General features: G+C 47.9%; 1 protein-coding gene across 1 annotated transcript; it reads left to right on the top strand.

The window, feature by feature from the left end:
• Positions 1-1,340: 1,340 nt before the first annotated feature.
• Positions 1,341-16,805, top strand: GDI1 (GDP dissociation inhibitor 1). The gene is made up of 11 exons (XM_053371981.1): positions 1,341-1,534; positions 6,400-6,507; positions 7,888-7,987; positions 8,567-8,701; positions 10,355-10,553; positions 10,927-11,058; positions 11,716-11,815; positions 12,695-12,866; positions 13,936-14,080; positions 15,019-15,073; positions 15,232-16,805. Exons 1-11 carry the CDS (start codon positions 1,490-1,492, stop codon positions 15,382-15,384), a joined length of 1,344 nt encoding a protein of 447 aa, XP_053227956.1. The 5' UTR covers positions 1,341-1,489; the 3' UTR covers positions 15,385-16,805.
• The last annotated feature ends 40 nt before the right edge of the window (positions 16,806-16,845 follow it).

The raw sequence follows: 16,845 nt of genomic DNA, 5'->3' as shown, positions 1-16,845 counted from the left end.
ATGATATAAAGTGGAGTGCTGTGTATTATTTAAATGCAACCCTATATCAGTTTTACAAGCAATGCCAACATTGACATAAGAAGAGTGGACTCTTATGAATCATTGTAACCCTAAATATATTTTGGGGATGTAAGTGGTCTGTGTACCTTACCATTTTCCAAATGAAAGATTCCACAGTATAATAAACGGCATGGTGAGCTACAAGGAAGGTCCACTTATCTAATACCTGTGATAGCCTCTGTTGGCAGGGAGTAGAGGGCTGGAGCTCCCAGAATGCTTATTTGAAGGTGGACTTGGCTAGGAAAATGATTGCCAAGAAGAATTCGGCTGTTGTCCCTTTCTGTTTGTGTTGATTCGGAAGGAAGGTGTATGACAATATAACTTTCCTCACTTTTGCAAAGCTGTGAAATGATCCTAACTACCCTGCCCTAAATTCCTTTGTTAACAATACCATGGAAAAGTAACAAGATCTCTATTCTCCATTGCACGCCTCATGGGGGGTGGGCAGTTTAGCGGGCGTCAAAGCGAGGAAAGTAGAGCAGCCGGGTCCATTTTAAGGACAGGATTTTCCCGTCGCAGACTCGGATCCATAAGGGATAGCAGCAAGAAGACACTGAAATAGCACCCAACACATCGACGCATAGGAGTCAACTCCTAGGGTCCAGGGGGCGTCGACCCCCGGCCCCCCAAGAAAATATTTGAGGGGGCCTTTTATCCCTCCCCAAGTTGATGAGCATTGCCATTCAGTGTGCGTGTATTGTGTCATGTGGTCCGTTGGACGAGGACTACCTGCCCCCCCATATTTTATTCAAGTTGGCAGCCCCTCAAGTTGGTACCTTCATCCCCCTCAGCAATGGGCGCCCACCCTGACCAAGAGGTTTCATGAGGCACAGAACTCTTTGCCTTAGCGGGAGTAGCCCCTCCAAGCCCCGAGAATAAGTTTCGAAGGGATTTCCTTCATCTGGGGACGTTTCAGGGCGGGGGGGGGCGAGGAGGATGACTTTTCACGCCGCGACAGATTAAACTCCACTGACTGAGGGAGTTTTCCTCTCAGCAATACGGCTTTTGTTTATCTGAGGCGGACGCAAGAACCGACGGTGCTGTCACGGTTGCCATGGGGACGGGAGATGGGGGGGGGTGTCGCTGGGTTTGCGAGCTTCTTCCTCCCCCCCCCCCCCGTAATGACAGAAAAAGAAAGAGCAGCAGCAGCAGAGCCGGAACTCGTTTTGTTGCGTGCCTCCTCTCTCTCGCGGAGGCACCATCTGGGCTGAGGAAGGAGAGATGCTCGCGCATCTCTCGCCCACCCCCCGTTCCCGACATAGCGCTTCTGGAGAAGGACCTCGGCGGGGCGGTTCCCGGTAGCGGAGGGATCCCTCTGCCGGGTCTCGTTTGCGGCGGAGGGATCCTCCTCCGGGCTGCCCGTGCTGCGGCCCCATCTTGGCTCCGCTCGGGGCGGGGGGGCGGCGGCGGCGGCTCCGCACCCGGCACCATGGACGAGGCCTACGACGTGATCGTGCTGGGCACCGGCCTGACCGTGAGTGTCCACCCCGCCCGCCCGCGCGCCCGCCCCCCGGCTTTGCACCCCCTGCCCGCCCCGCCTCGCTGCTCTTGCATCCCGCGCTCTCCCGCTGCAGCCTCCTGCATCCCTCGCCAGCAGCAGCAGCAGCATCCCTGCCATGTCCGGGCGGGGTTTGCAATTCCCCGCAGCCCACGAGGCCTTTCTCGCTGCAGCAAAGCAGCTCCAGAAGCAGAAGCAGCCGACCCCCTCCGCACATAATTGCACCTTTCCTCTCTGCTTCCGTGCTGCTGCTGCCTCGTCCCTTCCGTAGTCCAGACCATTCTTGCACCTGTCCCCCGGATTAGCAGCTGCTGCTCCCAGAGGTGCGCCCGCCTCGTTTGCACCGCCCCGTTTCCCCTCCGCCTTGGACGGCAGGCGCCTTTGAGCCCCCGCTTGCAACTCTTCTGATGCAACGCGCCGCCATCAGCTGTCCTCTGAAAGCGATGGGCGCCCATTTGCCAGCGCCCTTTCCCGGCCCTTTCTCCCACCCAGCGCCCCTCCTTCGTTGGGGGGTTGCCAAGCCATCAGCTGGCTGCGGCTGCTGTGCATCTAGCAGCGCCCTGTGACAATGCAGGAAAACCGTATTTAGTGCGACTTGTGGAGATCGAGCTACAGGGTCTTCGAGGGGCAGGCCAGTTGTGTGTGTTTTCTGGTCGGTTAGCAACCCTGCCCTCTTTTACATCTCAATAGGGGGAGGAAGGGGCGCTGCTGCAGTTCCCATGCTCCTTATGCCCCCCCAACCCTTCAGCAGCATTCCTTCAAGCTCTTCCATTGCAGCCCTTTAACTATACTTCCAAATCCTGCAGTCTCAGTGTAAACTGGCTGCCCCTTCAGCACCCAAGGTTGAAGGGTCTGAAGCGCAGGGTGTTCTACGCCTGGTCCTGAGCGCCCCTGTACCTACTGCAGATGTGGTTGAAGTGCAGAGGTAAACCTTGCATGTACTGTATGCAGTTTCCTGGTTTTTCTCATTAATGCAGCCCCCTGCCAGTGTTTTCCCCATTCTGAACTTTTAAGCTTATTTATAAAAAAAGAAATCTGCTCCAGTAAAGTAAATGCTTCTCCTTCTTAGGTGGTCAGTCTGCATCTCCCCTTGCAATTCCTTGCAGTCTAGGAAGCACATACTGCTTGACCCTTGCAGTCTCCACGATGTTAAGGTTTCTTTCCTGGTCTTTTTTCTTTCAAGGCTCCTTAGCAGCCCTGTGTCTTCTTACTGTATCAGCTTGGCTTTGGGCCATCTATGGTTTTGAGTACAACTGAATGAACTTCTCTCTCCCCCCAGAGTTAAAAAAAACTTCCTCCCTGCTCCTGTCAGGGGAACGTTAACCATCACCCCCCAATACTGACTTGTCCCTTTTTACACATTACTGCAAGATGGGATTTCCTGTTCTGGAAACCAATGTAGGCACCTCTTCCTGCCCTCAACAAGTGGCTGGACACCTCTTTTTGTGTAATTCATATGTTTTTCTACATATTAATTGCGCTTTGCAGAACTTAACTTCTGTTCTATCTCTCCTCTCCCCAGGAACATCAAAGGGATGCTGCTCTCAGTTTGGCATCTTTCCAAGCTCCCTCCCTTCTTTTTCTTGTGGTTTCCTGGCCTTAGTGTGGAGAGCACTGTCTACTCTGCCCTCTTCATGCTCCATCCCCCCCCCCCCGAAATTATAATTTAGAAGGATGATGTTTTCTGATTCATCACACACACAGCTTTTTCTCAATCTTCTGCATGCAGCCCTGTCTGGTAGGGGCCTAAACTGAATTTCCCATGTTTCTGGAACATAGAAAACAGCCCTATAATGGGTCTGGTGATTGGATTGTCTAGCTCACTAATTGTCTAGTTCTAGTTTCTGGCTCTTAAGTGGAGATGCCAGGGATTGAATCCGGAACCTCTCGTATGCAAAAGACATGTTCTTCCATTAAACTCTGACCCTTCACTATGGAACCAGCCTATCTCATGTTATGGAGCAGCAATTAAGACAGAATCTGTTAAGGAGAAAAATGTTTTCTGCTCCTCCTCCCACCTTAGCCTCACAAACCAGGCTTGTCCTTAGATGAATCCGAACTCATATCCCATGAGAAGCCGTTCATCCTCTTGTAGCAAGCAAGCTGCTCTCTCTTTCACCACTTGTAATGCATTAACAGCAAATTCACACACTTATTTTTACTGCCATGGAGCTGTAGCTTAAGTGAGAATGTTTCCTAAAGTATTCTTTGTTAGTGTTTGGTCCTCCTGATAGAACCATGGTTTTCTGAAGGGGAGGAAATAACTGTTCAGCCAGTTTTAAGTCTGTAGTATAGATGCACCTTTTCAAATGACCAGTTCAGGATACAGCAAACATGCAGTTAGTATTCATCCATGGAGTGGTATCCAGCTATCCTACTTATGGAAGCATTTCTGTTTTAGGGATCATCCACTATTTCCCTTGCACTCAAAGAGCAATTTCATTCTTATAATGAAATGTAATTTCTTCTACAGCTGGTAGAGATGATTGTGGAATGGAGTTGCATGAATGTCCCAGGAGCCTATTGAATAGTGCCTGTGACATCACTAATAATACATTATGCAATTGCTTTGGGAACTTTCACGGAGCTGAAATGATAAGGCTTGTGCTTGCATTACAGTGTTTCCCTCTCTGCCACCCCCACCCCCTCTTTTTCTCTCCCCTCCCCCTTCCAGTAGGCTGCTGGGGGAGGGACCAGTTACTGCATGAAATTAGGCCACAGATTGTCTACCACCTGCATTGCAGGAGCAGCGTGATTGCCACCTTCATGTGGCCAAATATCCTGCCACTCTGAAAACTGAAAACAAATAACTTTAATTGGTTGAAATTATGTGTGTGGGATGGATTATATAGGGATTTGCATGTTGCTATGTGCTTCACAAAGGAGTTGGTGATTTCAGGTATCCACATGTGTGGAATCCAGCCAGGGAGAGTAGATAATCTCCCTTTTGAGCTTCCTTTTCTCTCTCGCCCATCCATAAATCTACCCGCCCAACAGCAGCTAGACTTTAGACTTTGCCTTGAGTATTTATTATAGCTATAAGCTGCTAAGGTGAAACTAACAAGAGCATTCTACAGACCTTAGCTTTGGCTCCTAGGTCCTTGTAAGTTTCACCGTAGCTCTTGTCATTTCCCCAAACTTCCCTGAGACCAGTTTCTGCCTGGTGCCAGCTCCACTGTTCGTAATTGAGCACCTCTGTATACTGGTTTGGAGCACGCAGTGGCATGGCATGAGGAAATAACAACCTCAGGCTTATTCCCCTTCTTCACATACACGTGTGTACTTCTTAACATCCTTTTTGTGTTGATTTTGATCTGCCAGGACTATATGTAAAATGGGTGGAGAAATCTGTGATCCTCCTGATGTTCTGGGACAACATCTCCCAGCATCTCTGAGCATTAATAATAATAATAAATTTTATTTATAACCCGCCCTCCCCGGCCAAAGCCGGGCTCAGGCAGCTAACACCAATAAAATTACAGTAAAAACATAATGGGGGGGGGGAACCAATTTAAAATGCAGTCTCATTTTAAAAGTAGCCAATAGATCAAGACCATAAGGGGAGGGCAACGTAAGGGTCAGACTGAGTCCAAACCAAAGGCCAGGTGGAACAGCTCTGTCTTGCAGGCCCTGCAGAAAGATGTCAAGTCCCGCAGGGCCCTAGTCTCTTGTGACAGTGTTCCACCAAGTCGGGGCCAGTACTGAAAAGGCCCTGGCCCTAGTCGAGACCAGTCTAACCACCTTGCGACCTGAGACCTCCAAAATGTTGTCATTTGTGGACCTTAAGGTTTTCTGCGGGGCATACCAGGAGAGGCGGTCCCATTGGTATGTGGGTCCTAGGCCGCATAGGGCAGTGGTGACAGTGATGGGTAGGAGTGGGGGGATGTGCAGGCAGACGAGACAGAATGGGAGGAGGAGGCTCCAGGGGAAGGGACTAGTGGGTTGTGGGGTTCTGTAGCACCTGTGAGGCAGCTGCCAGCAGAAGAGAAAGAAGGGGGTCAGGAGAGGGAGACTGGGCAGCCAGAGTAGGGGGAAAGGAGCAGGAGACAAGAGAACAGCCAAAGGAGGTCCTGGAACCTAGAGAGCCTGCAAAGCTCCCAGAAGGGGTCATGGCTTCCATATCCCCTGGAATCCCCCCTCCTCAAGAAAGAGCTATCTATCTGAGACAGAGCATAGGACTGCAGTCGTAGGTTGCCTAAACATCTACTTAGCGGGGAGTGTTCCTGGATATCTCTTGCTGATGTAACCTACTGCTTCACCAATAAAGAATTAAAATCTGTTTGCTTGTCCTCGTTGGTCCTGGTGTGGTTGGGACAATTGGCTGTGCTGGCTACGGCTGTTGAGGTTGGAGTGCAACATCATTGGGAGAGCCACAGGTTCCCCAACCCTGCACTGTGAAAGCTACCATGCTGTGGGGACATAGGTAAAGGGATCCCTGACCATTAGGTCCAGTCGCGGATGACTCTGGGGTTGCGGCGCTCATCTCGCTTCATTGGCTGAGGGAGCCGGCGTACAGCTTCTGGGTCATGTGGCCAGCATGACTAAGCCGCTTCTGGCGAACCAGAGCAGCGCACGGAAATGCCATTTACCTTCCCACCGGAGCGGTACCTATTTATCTACTTGCACTTTGATGTGCTTTCGAACTGCTAGCTGGGCAGGAGCAGGGACCGAGCAATGGGAGCTCAACCCGTCATCGTGGGGATTCGAACCGCCGACTTTCTGATCGGCAAGCCCTAGGCTCTGTGGTTTAACCCACAGCACCACCCGCGTCCGCTGTGGGGACATACTTTGAACTAATCATGTTGTAGGGCATCCATAACCCTGCTCACCTTCTGTCCTAGGAATGTATCCTTTCTGGCATCATGTCTGTGAACGGCAAGAAGGTCCTGCACATGGACCGGAATCCGTACTACGGGGGCGAGAGCTCATCAATCACCCCCCTGGAAGAGGTAAGGAACCAGGAACATAGGGCGTGTTTATATCTCTGTTGGATTAGATCTAAGAGAAAGTGTGCCCTGATGGCTAAGGTGGGAAATCTCCCATTTAAAATCTCTCCTCAGCCCTGAACTCAATAGTTGGCTTGAGCCAAGGCATTCCCTGTTGATCCCACTCCCTTACCTGTGATAAGGGTGTAATTCACCCATTCTTGTAAGGTTTTCTGTGATAATGTATGCAAAGTGCTTTGAACAATGCCAGGGTGGATAAAAATCAATGATTTATTTTTTAAAATATAAAAAAATCAAAAAATTTTGATTTAAATTGGATTTTTAAAATAAAATGCTTTTGGAGGAAAAATCTTTATAAAGATAGTTTTCTGTTTAAGTTACATTATAGTCCAAAGGCTATTCATCAGGAAATAAGGATTCAAGTTGTTGTTGTTTTTTAAAAAAAAGTTAAACCACATCAGTTAACAAACATGGATACATATGCTATAATGTTATTGTTTTAGTTTAATAAAATGTTTAAATTGCTATTAAGGAAATGATTATTTTTCTCCTTCCAATAAAGTACAGCAGAAAAGTTGTCCAAATATACACAGTTAACTTATTGAACCTCAGCATAATTTCATAATTATCTGTCAATGTATTTCTAATAGTATAACCAAATTGGTCATTTTTTATATAACTATAAAAACTATTCTGAAAATTTATTATTCCAAAAATGAAATTGGTTGTAAATATAAAGATTGTACCAGTAAGAATGAGTCTTTCTATAAAAAAATAATGATTAAATCGAGTCTTACTGCCTAGTGATTTAAATTGTTGTTTAAATTGTGATTTAAATCGATTTGATTTAAATCAGGTATAGGCAAACTTGGCCCTCCTAGTGTTTTGGGACTACAACTCCCATTATCCCTAGCTAACAGGACCAGTGGTCAGGGATGATGGGAGTTGTAGTCCCAAAACATCTGGAGTGCCGAGTTTGCCTATGCCTGATTTAAATCAAATCCACCCTGAACAATGCTCAGGAAAAGCATATAAATATTCTATTTGGCATGTTTTCACTTCCCAGGATCCTTCCAGCCATACACCTTTCAGCTGCATGAAAAGGCAAAGTAAATGTTTGCATGCTAGTTCTAGTGTTTCATAGATAACTTGCACCAGGGAGCCTGGAAGATAGGAGAAGTGGTTTGGGGTGATGGGCTGCTTCCTGCAGTATCCTGGTCTCCTTTTTGAATTGACGCTTCTCTGACTGATACAGCTGAGATAGATTCTCCTCCTGCATTTTGGTTGCACTGATATATTTGTATTAGGCTAATATGTATATTCTAATTGAGGTGCCCTGTCTGAATGAGTGTGTGTGATGTACTGTTTTTCCTCAACTACCAGCTCTACAAGCGCTTTGAGATTGGTGATGGCCCCCCTGAATCTATGGGGCGTGGCCGGGACTGGAATGTTGACCTTATCCCCAAATTCCTCATGGCCAATGGTAAGTCCATGCCCTTGTTGTCCCTTGGTCTATTTGCCAGAGATTTCATTCGTTTTACTCAAAAAGGGGTGAGATGAGCTTGAAGAATCACTTTAGAAGGACAGTCTGTAGTGGCACAGGACAGGCCCACATAATAGTATCGTGAGACGTCTTGGCTCATTGAAGTGGGCCAAGACTTTGCATATCATTGGTGGGCGCTGAAGAACAAGCAGCCAAAAGTGGCCCTCTGTAGTTGATGGAGCTCTGTCCCTCACACCTCACAGCTCTGCCTGTATGCGCTACACACATTTATCTGGCAAGCATTTCCCCTCTTATTCACCTATCATTTGCTGTGAACCTTTGTACTGGGTGCATTGTATTTACATTACTTTTCTATCCTGGATTTCTTTCATTATGGAACCTAAGGAACAAATGGTTCTCGCAGTTTGCCTGTCCAAACACTGGTCAGACCCAAGCCTCTTTACCGTCAAGAAAGTGGCAGGTCTCATGTACCTTCATCTTGGCTCTCTCTATAATGCACCCCTTATCTATGGTGGCAGGTAGAAGGGCTCTAAATGAGGCTTTCCTTCCCCCACGCAGGCCAGCTGGTGAAAATGCTGCTGTATACGGAAGTGACACGCTATCTAGACTTCAAAGTGGTGGAGGGCAGTTTTGTCTACAAGGCAGGAAAGATCTACAAAGTGCCGTCGACCGAGACAGAGGCTCTGGCATCCAGTAAGTAAGCCTATTTCTTGCAAAACTGTACTGTGTTTGGCTCACAGGGACCTTTGTATTCCTTTTGTGGTAAATATATATTACTGATGTACAAAAAAGTAATGTGCAATGAAACATTCATTAACAAACAAACTCAGATCCTCAGTGTTTGCATTTACCTTCATATCTATACTTATCTGCATTAATTTTATTTTGAAATAAAATTCCTGCTTTATAATGCAGCTAGCAGCCTCATTGCCAATACTGCTTAGAAATTTAAGAAACTAAAGGATCAGTGTAGTTTTGAAAACTTCAGTCCACCATCTTGATTAAAAATGGCATCCAGTTGTATTCAAACACAAACAAGAACCTGCTCCTTGATCTCAGGAACCATCATGCAAAATTTAGTTATACTACCATAAGAGATATCTAAACACATAGCAAACAGACAAACAACTTTTCAAAATACATAGTAGATAATGGAATCTCAAGGAAGCAGACAAAGCATTTCGGGCAGGTTTGAACTAATGAGTCCCACAAGCAAAAGCTACTTGCGCACAAGAGCTTCCCCTGCTCTCCTTCCTCTGGGCTTCGGAGAACCCTTGGAACAGCATATCTGGGAAGAAGAGGGGGGATCATTTCACCTAGAAAGCCGAAATACTTGTGCCGATGGAATGATTACTTTAGTCGGTATTGAATGGTGCTAAATGAGTATAAAATAATTTAAAGGAATCCATAATAATGACATTGGCAAGATAATTCTAGAGTTTTTAAAACTTCTAATAACTGAGCTCCCCAAAAAACCCCTAAAGTTGGAGGTATAGTTCAGTCTTTGCACCTGAAAAACTTTGCTCTTTGAGAAGGGCCTGCTCTCGGAGGACCCTGTGCCCTGTGTGTCTGTGAGTCACTGCTATGGACGTGCATCCTTTGAGGGGCAAGTAATTCTGCTGCATCACCACACCAGGAGTAACTGACTGATCTAAATCACACCTGGTGTATAGACACAGCAGGACTACCCACCCCCAGAAGAGGCTGAGAGGAAGGAAGGGTGCAAAGTCAGGAGGATTTCTATTGGGCAGCCTTCTCTGTAGGTGAGGACCATAGCTGTCAACTTTCAGTTTTGAAAATAAGGGATCAGCAGCCTCACCTGTCCCAGGGACAGTCTACGGGATATCTAACAATCTGGGATAGCAGCGGGAAGCAGCGGGAAACGGTGCTGGAATAAGGGAATTTCCCGCAAAAAAGGGAAGGTTGACAGCTATGGTGAGGACTTGGGCTCACAGGTGCCTTTTGATTATTTGACCCACGTTATTTATTGCCATGCAGTGTACAGGATGGGATTGCTGGCCCTAAATAGGAACATTTTTGCCACAATTTATTCATTCTAAGTGTTACCTAAAATTTTGGAGTCCAGGGAGTGACTTGACGCTAACCTTTACACCACTCTTCTCCAAGTTTGGAAGGACCCTCTCCCTCTCTCCTCCCTTGAAGATGTTGAACTTGTACTCTGTTGGTGGCACCCTGGCACCTGAGATCCTTTTAGCTGGAGATGCCTGGGATTCAACTTGGTACCTTCCTAGTGCAAAACATGCTCTTCCATTGAGCCAGGGCCCTGGTAATTCAGTGTGACTCTCCAGTGTGCTGTCTCTAGTCCAACCCATCTTCCTCCTTTAGATCTCATGGGCATGTTTGAGAAGCGGCGCTTCCGTAAGTTCCTGGTGTTTGTGGCAAACTTTGATGAGAACGACTCGAAGACATTGGAAGGGGTGGATCCTCACGGCACCACAATGCGTGAGGTCTATCGACGTTTTGACCTGGGCCAGGATGTCATTGACTTCACAGGTCATGCGCTGGCACTCTACCGCACCGATGAGTGAGTAGCTGATCCTAAACCCTCCTTCTAACCGGGAGTGCAGCTTTTTCTATGCCCCCTGGCTATGTAGCTGTGCCACATCCTGTGGTTATTTTAGTAGCTCCTTGTCAGCTGAGAGTGACCGGGAGGACAGTGATGTCCAACATTGGCTTGTTAGAAACAAAGTGGGCAGGGGGAGATGCCCAAGGAAAACGCCCATGAAAAATTATGGACTCTCCCCCTTCTCTGCAAAAAGGGGAAACTGGTCATTGGCTCCCTCAGGCCCACAAGACAGCCCTGACCTTTCCCTTAGGAAACTCCCAATTGTCTTGTCCTCTGCTTCCTGCTGTTCATTCTCGGTGGGACTGAGGCAGGCTGTTTTCTCTTTTCACAGCTACTTGGATCAGCCCTGCTTGGAGACCATCAATCGCATCAAACTGTACAGTGAATCCCTGGCCCGCTATGGGAAGAGTCCCTATCTCTACCCACTTTATGGTCTGGGTGAACTACCCCAGGGCTTTGCCAGGTATGCCATCTCCTAGGGCACCAAGTACATGGGGCAACTCCTGCCTTGGTCCTTAGACTAGTAGAAAGAAAGGGCATTGAGTCCAGTCACAGTTACTATTTCCACCATCACCACCACCCAGTTCTGTTCCAGGATATTGAGACTCTGAACTTTTACATGTGAGCTTTCAAATAGGTTATATGCAAAATCTGCAGAAATGTGTATGCTTTATTCTGAACTTGGTATCTAAGATTTTGCAGAGTTCTCTGGTTTTCTGGGGTGATGGACACATTTACATTCTGTACAAGGAAACATGAATGTTACTCTAAGAGAGAAACAAATGCATGTGAGGAGCACAGAAACTTGAACCCCTGGATCGCTTTTTCATAGATCCCATCTGCATGCTTTCACAAGCATAAGGGACTAGGTAATACCTTAAAAATGTAAAGATTTTAAAGAAACTCAATTATATTTGATCACAGTCACAGAAAACAAGCAATTCTGATATTAGTGTTTGACTTGTTAATTAACAGAGGGATGAAAGTAATGGGGAAAGGATTGCTTACTTCTTTTGGCAAAGTAGTTCTGCCCTTGTAGCTGAACTGCATGAGGTGTGTGTTAGGGTTGAGGTCTGTTTTGGTCAGTGCCCTTCACCACCCACCCATCTCATGTCCTCAGGCTCAGCGCCATCTATGGTGGCACCTACATGCTCAACAAGCCAGTGGATGAGATTGTCATGGAAGGTGGCAAGGTCATCGGGGTCAAATCTGAAGGCGAGGTGAGAATGGGAAGCTGACCTTTCACCCCCTGTGGTAGAAAGGCTGGGAAGGGGGTGTCTCAAGTTACATCCTGGAAGCCATGGTGCTCAGAAGACTGTTCCGTAAGTGAAGTACTTGGTTTTTAAAGAGGTACTACCTGTTTCAAGAGGCTTGAGTTACCGTTGTTCATCTGCATCCAGGGTCCACTTTCCCTCCACCTTCTCTGCCTGTAAGCTGATTCTGTTAGTCCATGTGAATTGGCAGCAATTGGAATGGGAAGTCATCATCCTTTCTCCTGCCTGAGTATGTGGCTTATGAGATGAAGCTAGTCTAGCCTTATCTTTGGCCGGTTGCTTTTGATATGGGGACAAATTCAAACAAGTGATTCCTCCCAATGCAGTCTAAGGCAGCACAGCCTAGCAAGCACTTGTGCTGCATGGCACTTCTGTTGCATACTTTGCCGGCTCGAACCAGGACAAGCGATATGGGCAAGGGCAGAGATGGGAAAACATAAGGAAGATTACTAAAATCCCAGAGGTCCACCAAATAGAGCTAGCAGTGAAAAACAGTGCCTCAGAGGTGAGCGTAGTGTTAGAATAGAACAAGATGCCTCTGAGCACCTTGGAATTTATTTTCAGCATCAGAAGTGATCTTAAAGTCATTTCATACCAAAATCCGATTCTGGCTTCTCAAGTTCCCCACCCCCTTTCATTTCAGGAGCATACTTTGGGGAGGGAGCATTTTGTTCTGTTTTATTTATTTGTTTGGAATTTATATGCCATCTTTCTGCCAAGCTTCTTAGTTACATGCTTGGGCCTTTCGAACCTTTAACTGCATGGAGTAACATCCAAGGAAGTCTGCCAGTGTCCCTCTACATAATGTTTACTCCCCCACTCCAGGTGGCACGCTGCAAGCAGTTGATCTGCGACCCCAGCTATGTGCCAGATCGGGTGCGCCCTGCAGGGAAGGTGGTGCGTGTCATCTGCATCCTGAGCCACCCTATCCGTGGCACCAATGACTCTAACTCCTGTCAAATCATCATCCCCCAGAACCAAGTGGGGCGCAAATCTGGTGAGTACAGGTGGAGATGGGGCTCTGGGTAGAGTTGGGGGAAGGGGAGGCAGGATTTAATGTTTGGGGGCTTCTTCCACAGTATCATATACAGCTGGGACAGGGGACCAGTGGCTCTTCAGGACCAGTGGCCCATCATCCCTGACCATTGAGTTGGATGGGAGTGGGGAGTCCAGCAACATCCCAGGGGTCAGCAGACTTTTTTGGGAGGGGGCCAGTTCACCGTCCCCCAGACCTAGTGACGGGCCAGACTGTGTGCGGGGGAGCACACACGCGGTAGAGGGGGCTTCTCTCTCTCTCCCCCTCTCTCCCCCAGCCCCTCCCCTCCTCCTGCCTACCTCCTCTGCCGCTCTGCCTGTGGTTGGGAGCCGGTGGCAGTGGTGACGCCTCTCCTTTTCGGGCCAGCTTTCCCAGGCGCGGGGCCAGCAGGTGCGCCAAGCTCCAGCCCACAGCATGGCCATAGGGAGAGGCCGGCAGGCGGGCAGCGAGGCTTCCTATCAAAGCCCAGCCCCCTTCCTCCACAGGGCGGGGAGAAGCCAGGAAGAGGGAGGGAGGAGGGAGGAGACGCTGCTGCGGGGAGGGAGGGAGGGGGGAAAAACCAAAAGAGTGGCACCTGGGGGAAAATAGTGATTGCGCTGATCCAAGTGGTGATTGCAGAACTGTTTGCAGGCCAGATCCTGATGGCAATTGGGCCGGATATGGCCCGTGGGCCTTAGTTTGCCAACCCCTGCCCTATCCCCAATATGAAGTGTGCCAAGGGCATTATAATGCTCACATTTTTCCCAGCTCTGTATCTTATAACAATTCTGTGGACTAGGATGGCCCAAGTGAACTTCATGGTGGGCTCGGGATTTCAACAATGACTAGGGCTAACTTTCCAGGGTTTCAGGCAGGGGACTTGACAGCCACTGAGCTACCGTCCTTTCCTTCGTTACAAAAACACACACATTTACCCTCTGGCATCCTGTATAAGATAATGTTGGTACGACGTATGTGTTGGGGTGGGGGCTGCTTCGCTTGGGCTATTTTCCACCAGACTTGTGACCCTTTCGTTTGCCTCCCTACCCAGATATCTATGTCTGCCTGATCTCCTCCGCCCACAATGTGGCTGCGCAGGGCAAGTACATTGCGATTGCCAGCACTACTGTGGAGACGGACTCTCCTGAGAATGAAGTGCAGCCAGCCCTGGAACTTCTTGAGCCTGTCGACCAAAAGTGAGTGGGCCAGGGGAAAACATGAGGAACAGAACTAGTCTCTAGGATTATGATGTTGATATGATTGCCGTAGGACACAATTTCTGCTTTAGGACACAGAACTTCCTGCCTACAGTTCACAACCTAAAAGGATAGGGAATGGGGACATACATAACAAGGGCCTTCCAATACTTGGGCACAGCTGCATTTCATTCAAGGTAGCTAAAGATGGTAATTTCTAGGAGATTTTCCACATAGGGTAAAGAAGGAAAATCCAAGGACAAGAGACGCAGCAATCACTAATATCTGGACTGTGAGTGAGTGGCTGCTGTTCCATATTTTTTAAAATGATGGCAGGAAGATTCTAGCCTAGTCACTCCCTAACATGCTAGTTTTCGATGCGTGGGCATGTTCCCTCATGCAAGCCCTACTTGCAGTCTGAAGTGGCACAATCAGGCCTCTGAATAGAATAAGAAAACAGTTTAACAAAAGAAAAATAAATGAGGCTATAATGAGATAGAAGGAAACAAGGGGCAGGGAGATGCAAGATTACATAGAAAGTTTAAAACAGGTTTATGCTGGATCTGATAAAAGCTCAGATAAATTAATAGAAGAGAGCCTGCTGAAGGATGCTGAGACCGTGGAAACAAAGACTTTGGGGCTAGAGACTTTGGGCTAGCTAGGCCCTCCAGTTCATGGCTCTTCAAGCTGCAGGGTTGAGTCAGAAACTCAGTAGCAAGGAACAGAGAAACGGCTTTGAGAGAGGGATCGCTGCTGGTGTGTGTGAATCTCATTTTTGCCTGTGGTAAACAGAGTTTGCAGGTTACTCTCTTATTATTTCAAAAACATTCAAAGCCTGTTTGACCAGAAATGGCAAAAGCAGTGTGTGGGGAGTGAAGCCTGTCTCAAACATATTTCAAACCCTTCAGGCTTTCATAAGCATCTTTCCTTTTTAATAGGTTTGTGGCCATCAGTGACATATATGAGCCTACCGATGATGGAACTGAAAGTCAGGTGAGATTCTGCAATGTATTTGGTGTTCCGAAGTGTTTAGAGAAGGGAGAGGATTACTGCATGGCCCATAGCTGGCTTTAAAGAAGATCCTGGCTTCTTTATCTTCCATTGCCCATCTCATGCATCTGTGGTTTTTCTTGCCTCTGTTTCCCCTGCAGGTATTCTGCTCACGGTCATATGATGCCACTACCCACTTTGAGACAACATGCGACGACATCAAAGACATTTACCGGCGCATGGCAGGGGCTCCCTTTGACTTTGAGAGCATGAAACGGCGCCAGAATGATGTGTTCGGCGAGGATGAGCAGTGACTACTCCCCTTCTCTTTCTCTCCCCTCCCCTCCCCATCCTCCCTTCCCCTGGGTTTTCCCCATGCAAGGGACCATACTCCCACTAGGGACTGGCTTTACCCCACACCTCATCTGAGACTAGCTCTTCCAGATATTCATTCAGCTATGATTGATTGCTCTTAATTGTGATCATTCCCCTTAATCTGCAGGGAGAAAAGACATTCCTAGTTTATTTTTACACTCCATCTCGTATCTTTCTGCTCACAAGAGAAAGACCCCTCCCCCCTCCCAACAAGTGAGATTGCATCAGAGTTGGTGCAGCTGAAATTCTTTGGGGACCCATTCTCTTACAGAACAGGGATTTGTATTGTATTCAATTGCATGCATTTAACCTCTGCTGGCTACCAACTTCTAGGAAAAAGCAGGCTTGGGTGATTTGGCACACTCTTCTGCCGCAGCTCCTTCCCTCTGCATGTTTGTAAGGATAAACACACATCTGAAAGCGGGCAGAAGTAAGCACACTAGTCACTTTTCCACTTCAAGTTGCCCCATCACAAACCTGTTCCTAGAAGCAGCAGACATCAGTGGTTTAAAGGCATGTAATTCCATGGAGCATGCAGTTTGGCCTTTGTTCCTGCTGCTAATCTCAAACTTTCCTCATCTCTTCCACTTTGCCCTCCTCTCTCCTCTCAGCTCCCATGTTATTTTCTGTGCCTCACAATCCTCCCCCCCCCCCCTTTCCAGTTCTGATCCCAGTGAATTGGCTTGCTTGCTTCACTTGTGACAGACATTCCTCCCCTCGCTTACATATAACGCAGCCCTCCTTCCTTCCCATATTTATCATGATCATGGTGTGAATCTTCATTTCTGTATGCTGAGAAGAGGCTGGAATGACTAGCACTACAGGATTTGGGGGGGCGTTAAGGGCCCCTCTGAACCGCCTCTTTCCACACATGCTGTCCCTCTGGCCAGTCCCTCCCCTCCCCCACCTTGCCACTTCAGGTTCTCACAGGCCTCTTTGTTTGTCTTGTGTCCATTTTGTCCCCTCAATTCCCTCTTAGTTACTTTAGCCTAAAGTGGGGGAAGATTTGTGTGTGCGTGCGTGTGTGTGTATGTGTCTCTCGTGTGCTGGACATAGGGACAGGGTGGTGGTTCTGTCCCCTTCCACTTGCTGCCACCTGCTGTAACTTATTGTAACTTATTAATGAAGCAGGTCAAACTTTTGTTGACACACCTGATAATTAACGAGGTTTGGATGGGGGCGGTTAGGCCCTGGCATGAGCAAAAAGGCCTGGGGTCTGTTTTGTGTCAGAGGCTTCCTTCCTGCCAAAGCTGGCTTTATGGTTAACAATCTGTCTGTAACTCTAGTGGGATATGAGGGGTCACCTCCCTCCACCCCACAGCTGCTCAATTGTCTCAAAGTAATAAATTCACTTAGTCTAGCTCTGGCTCTTGTCTGGTACCACCACGTGGGAATGAGAG

The sequence above is a fragment of the Podarcis raffonei genome, chromosome 17 (assembly GCF_027172205.1).
Source record: "Podarcis raffonei isolate rPodRaf1 chromosome 17, rPodRaf1.pri, whole genome shotgun sequence".
In the NCBI taxonomy this organism is placed as follows: domain Eukaryota; kingdom Metazoa; phylum Chordata; class Lepidosauria; order Squamata; family Lacertidae; genus Podarcis; species Podarcis raffonei.
Note: the sequence above shows the minus strand (reverse complement) of the source record. Positions and strands in the feature narration are given on the sequence as shown.

Coding starts and splice junctions, on each gene's coding strand:
- GDI1 (XM_053371981.1), top strand. CDS start 1,490: ATGGACGAGGCCTACGACGTGATCGTGCTGGGCACCGGCCTGACC. Junction 1,535..6,399: donor TGCTGGGCACCGGCCTGACC/GTGAGTGTCCAC, acceptor CTTCTGTCCTAG/GAATGTATCCTTTCTGGCAT. Junction 7,988..8,566: donor CAAATTCCTCATGGCCAATG/GTAAGTCCATGC, acceptor TCCCCCACGCAG/GCCAGCTGGTGAAAATGCTG.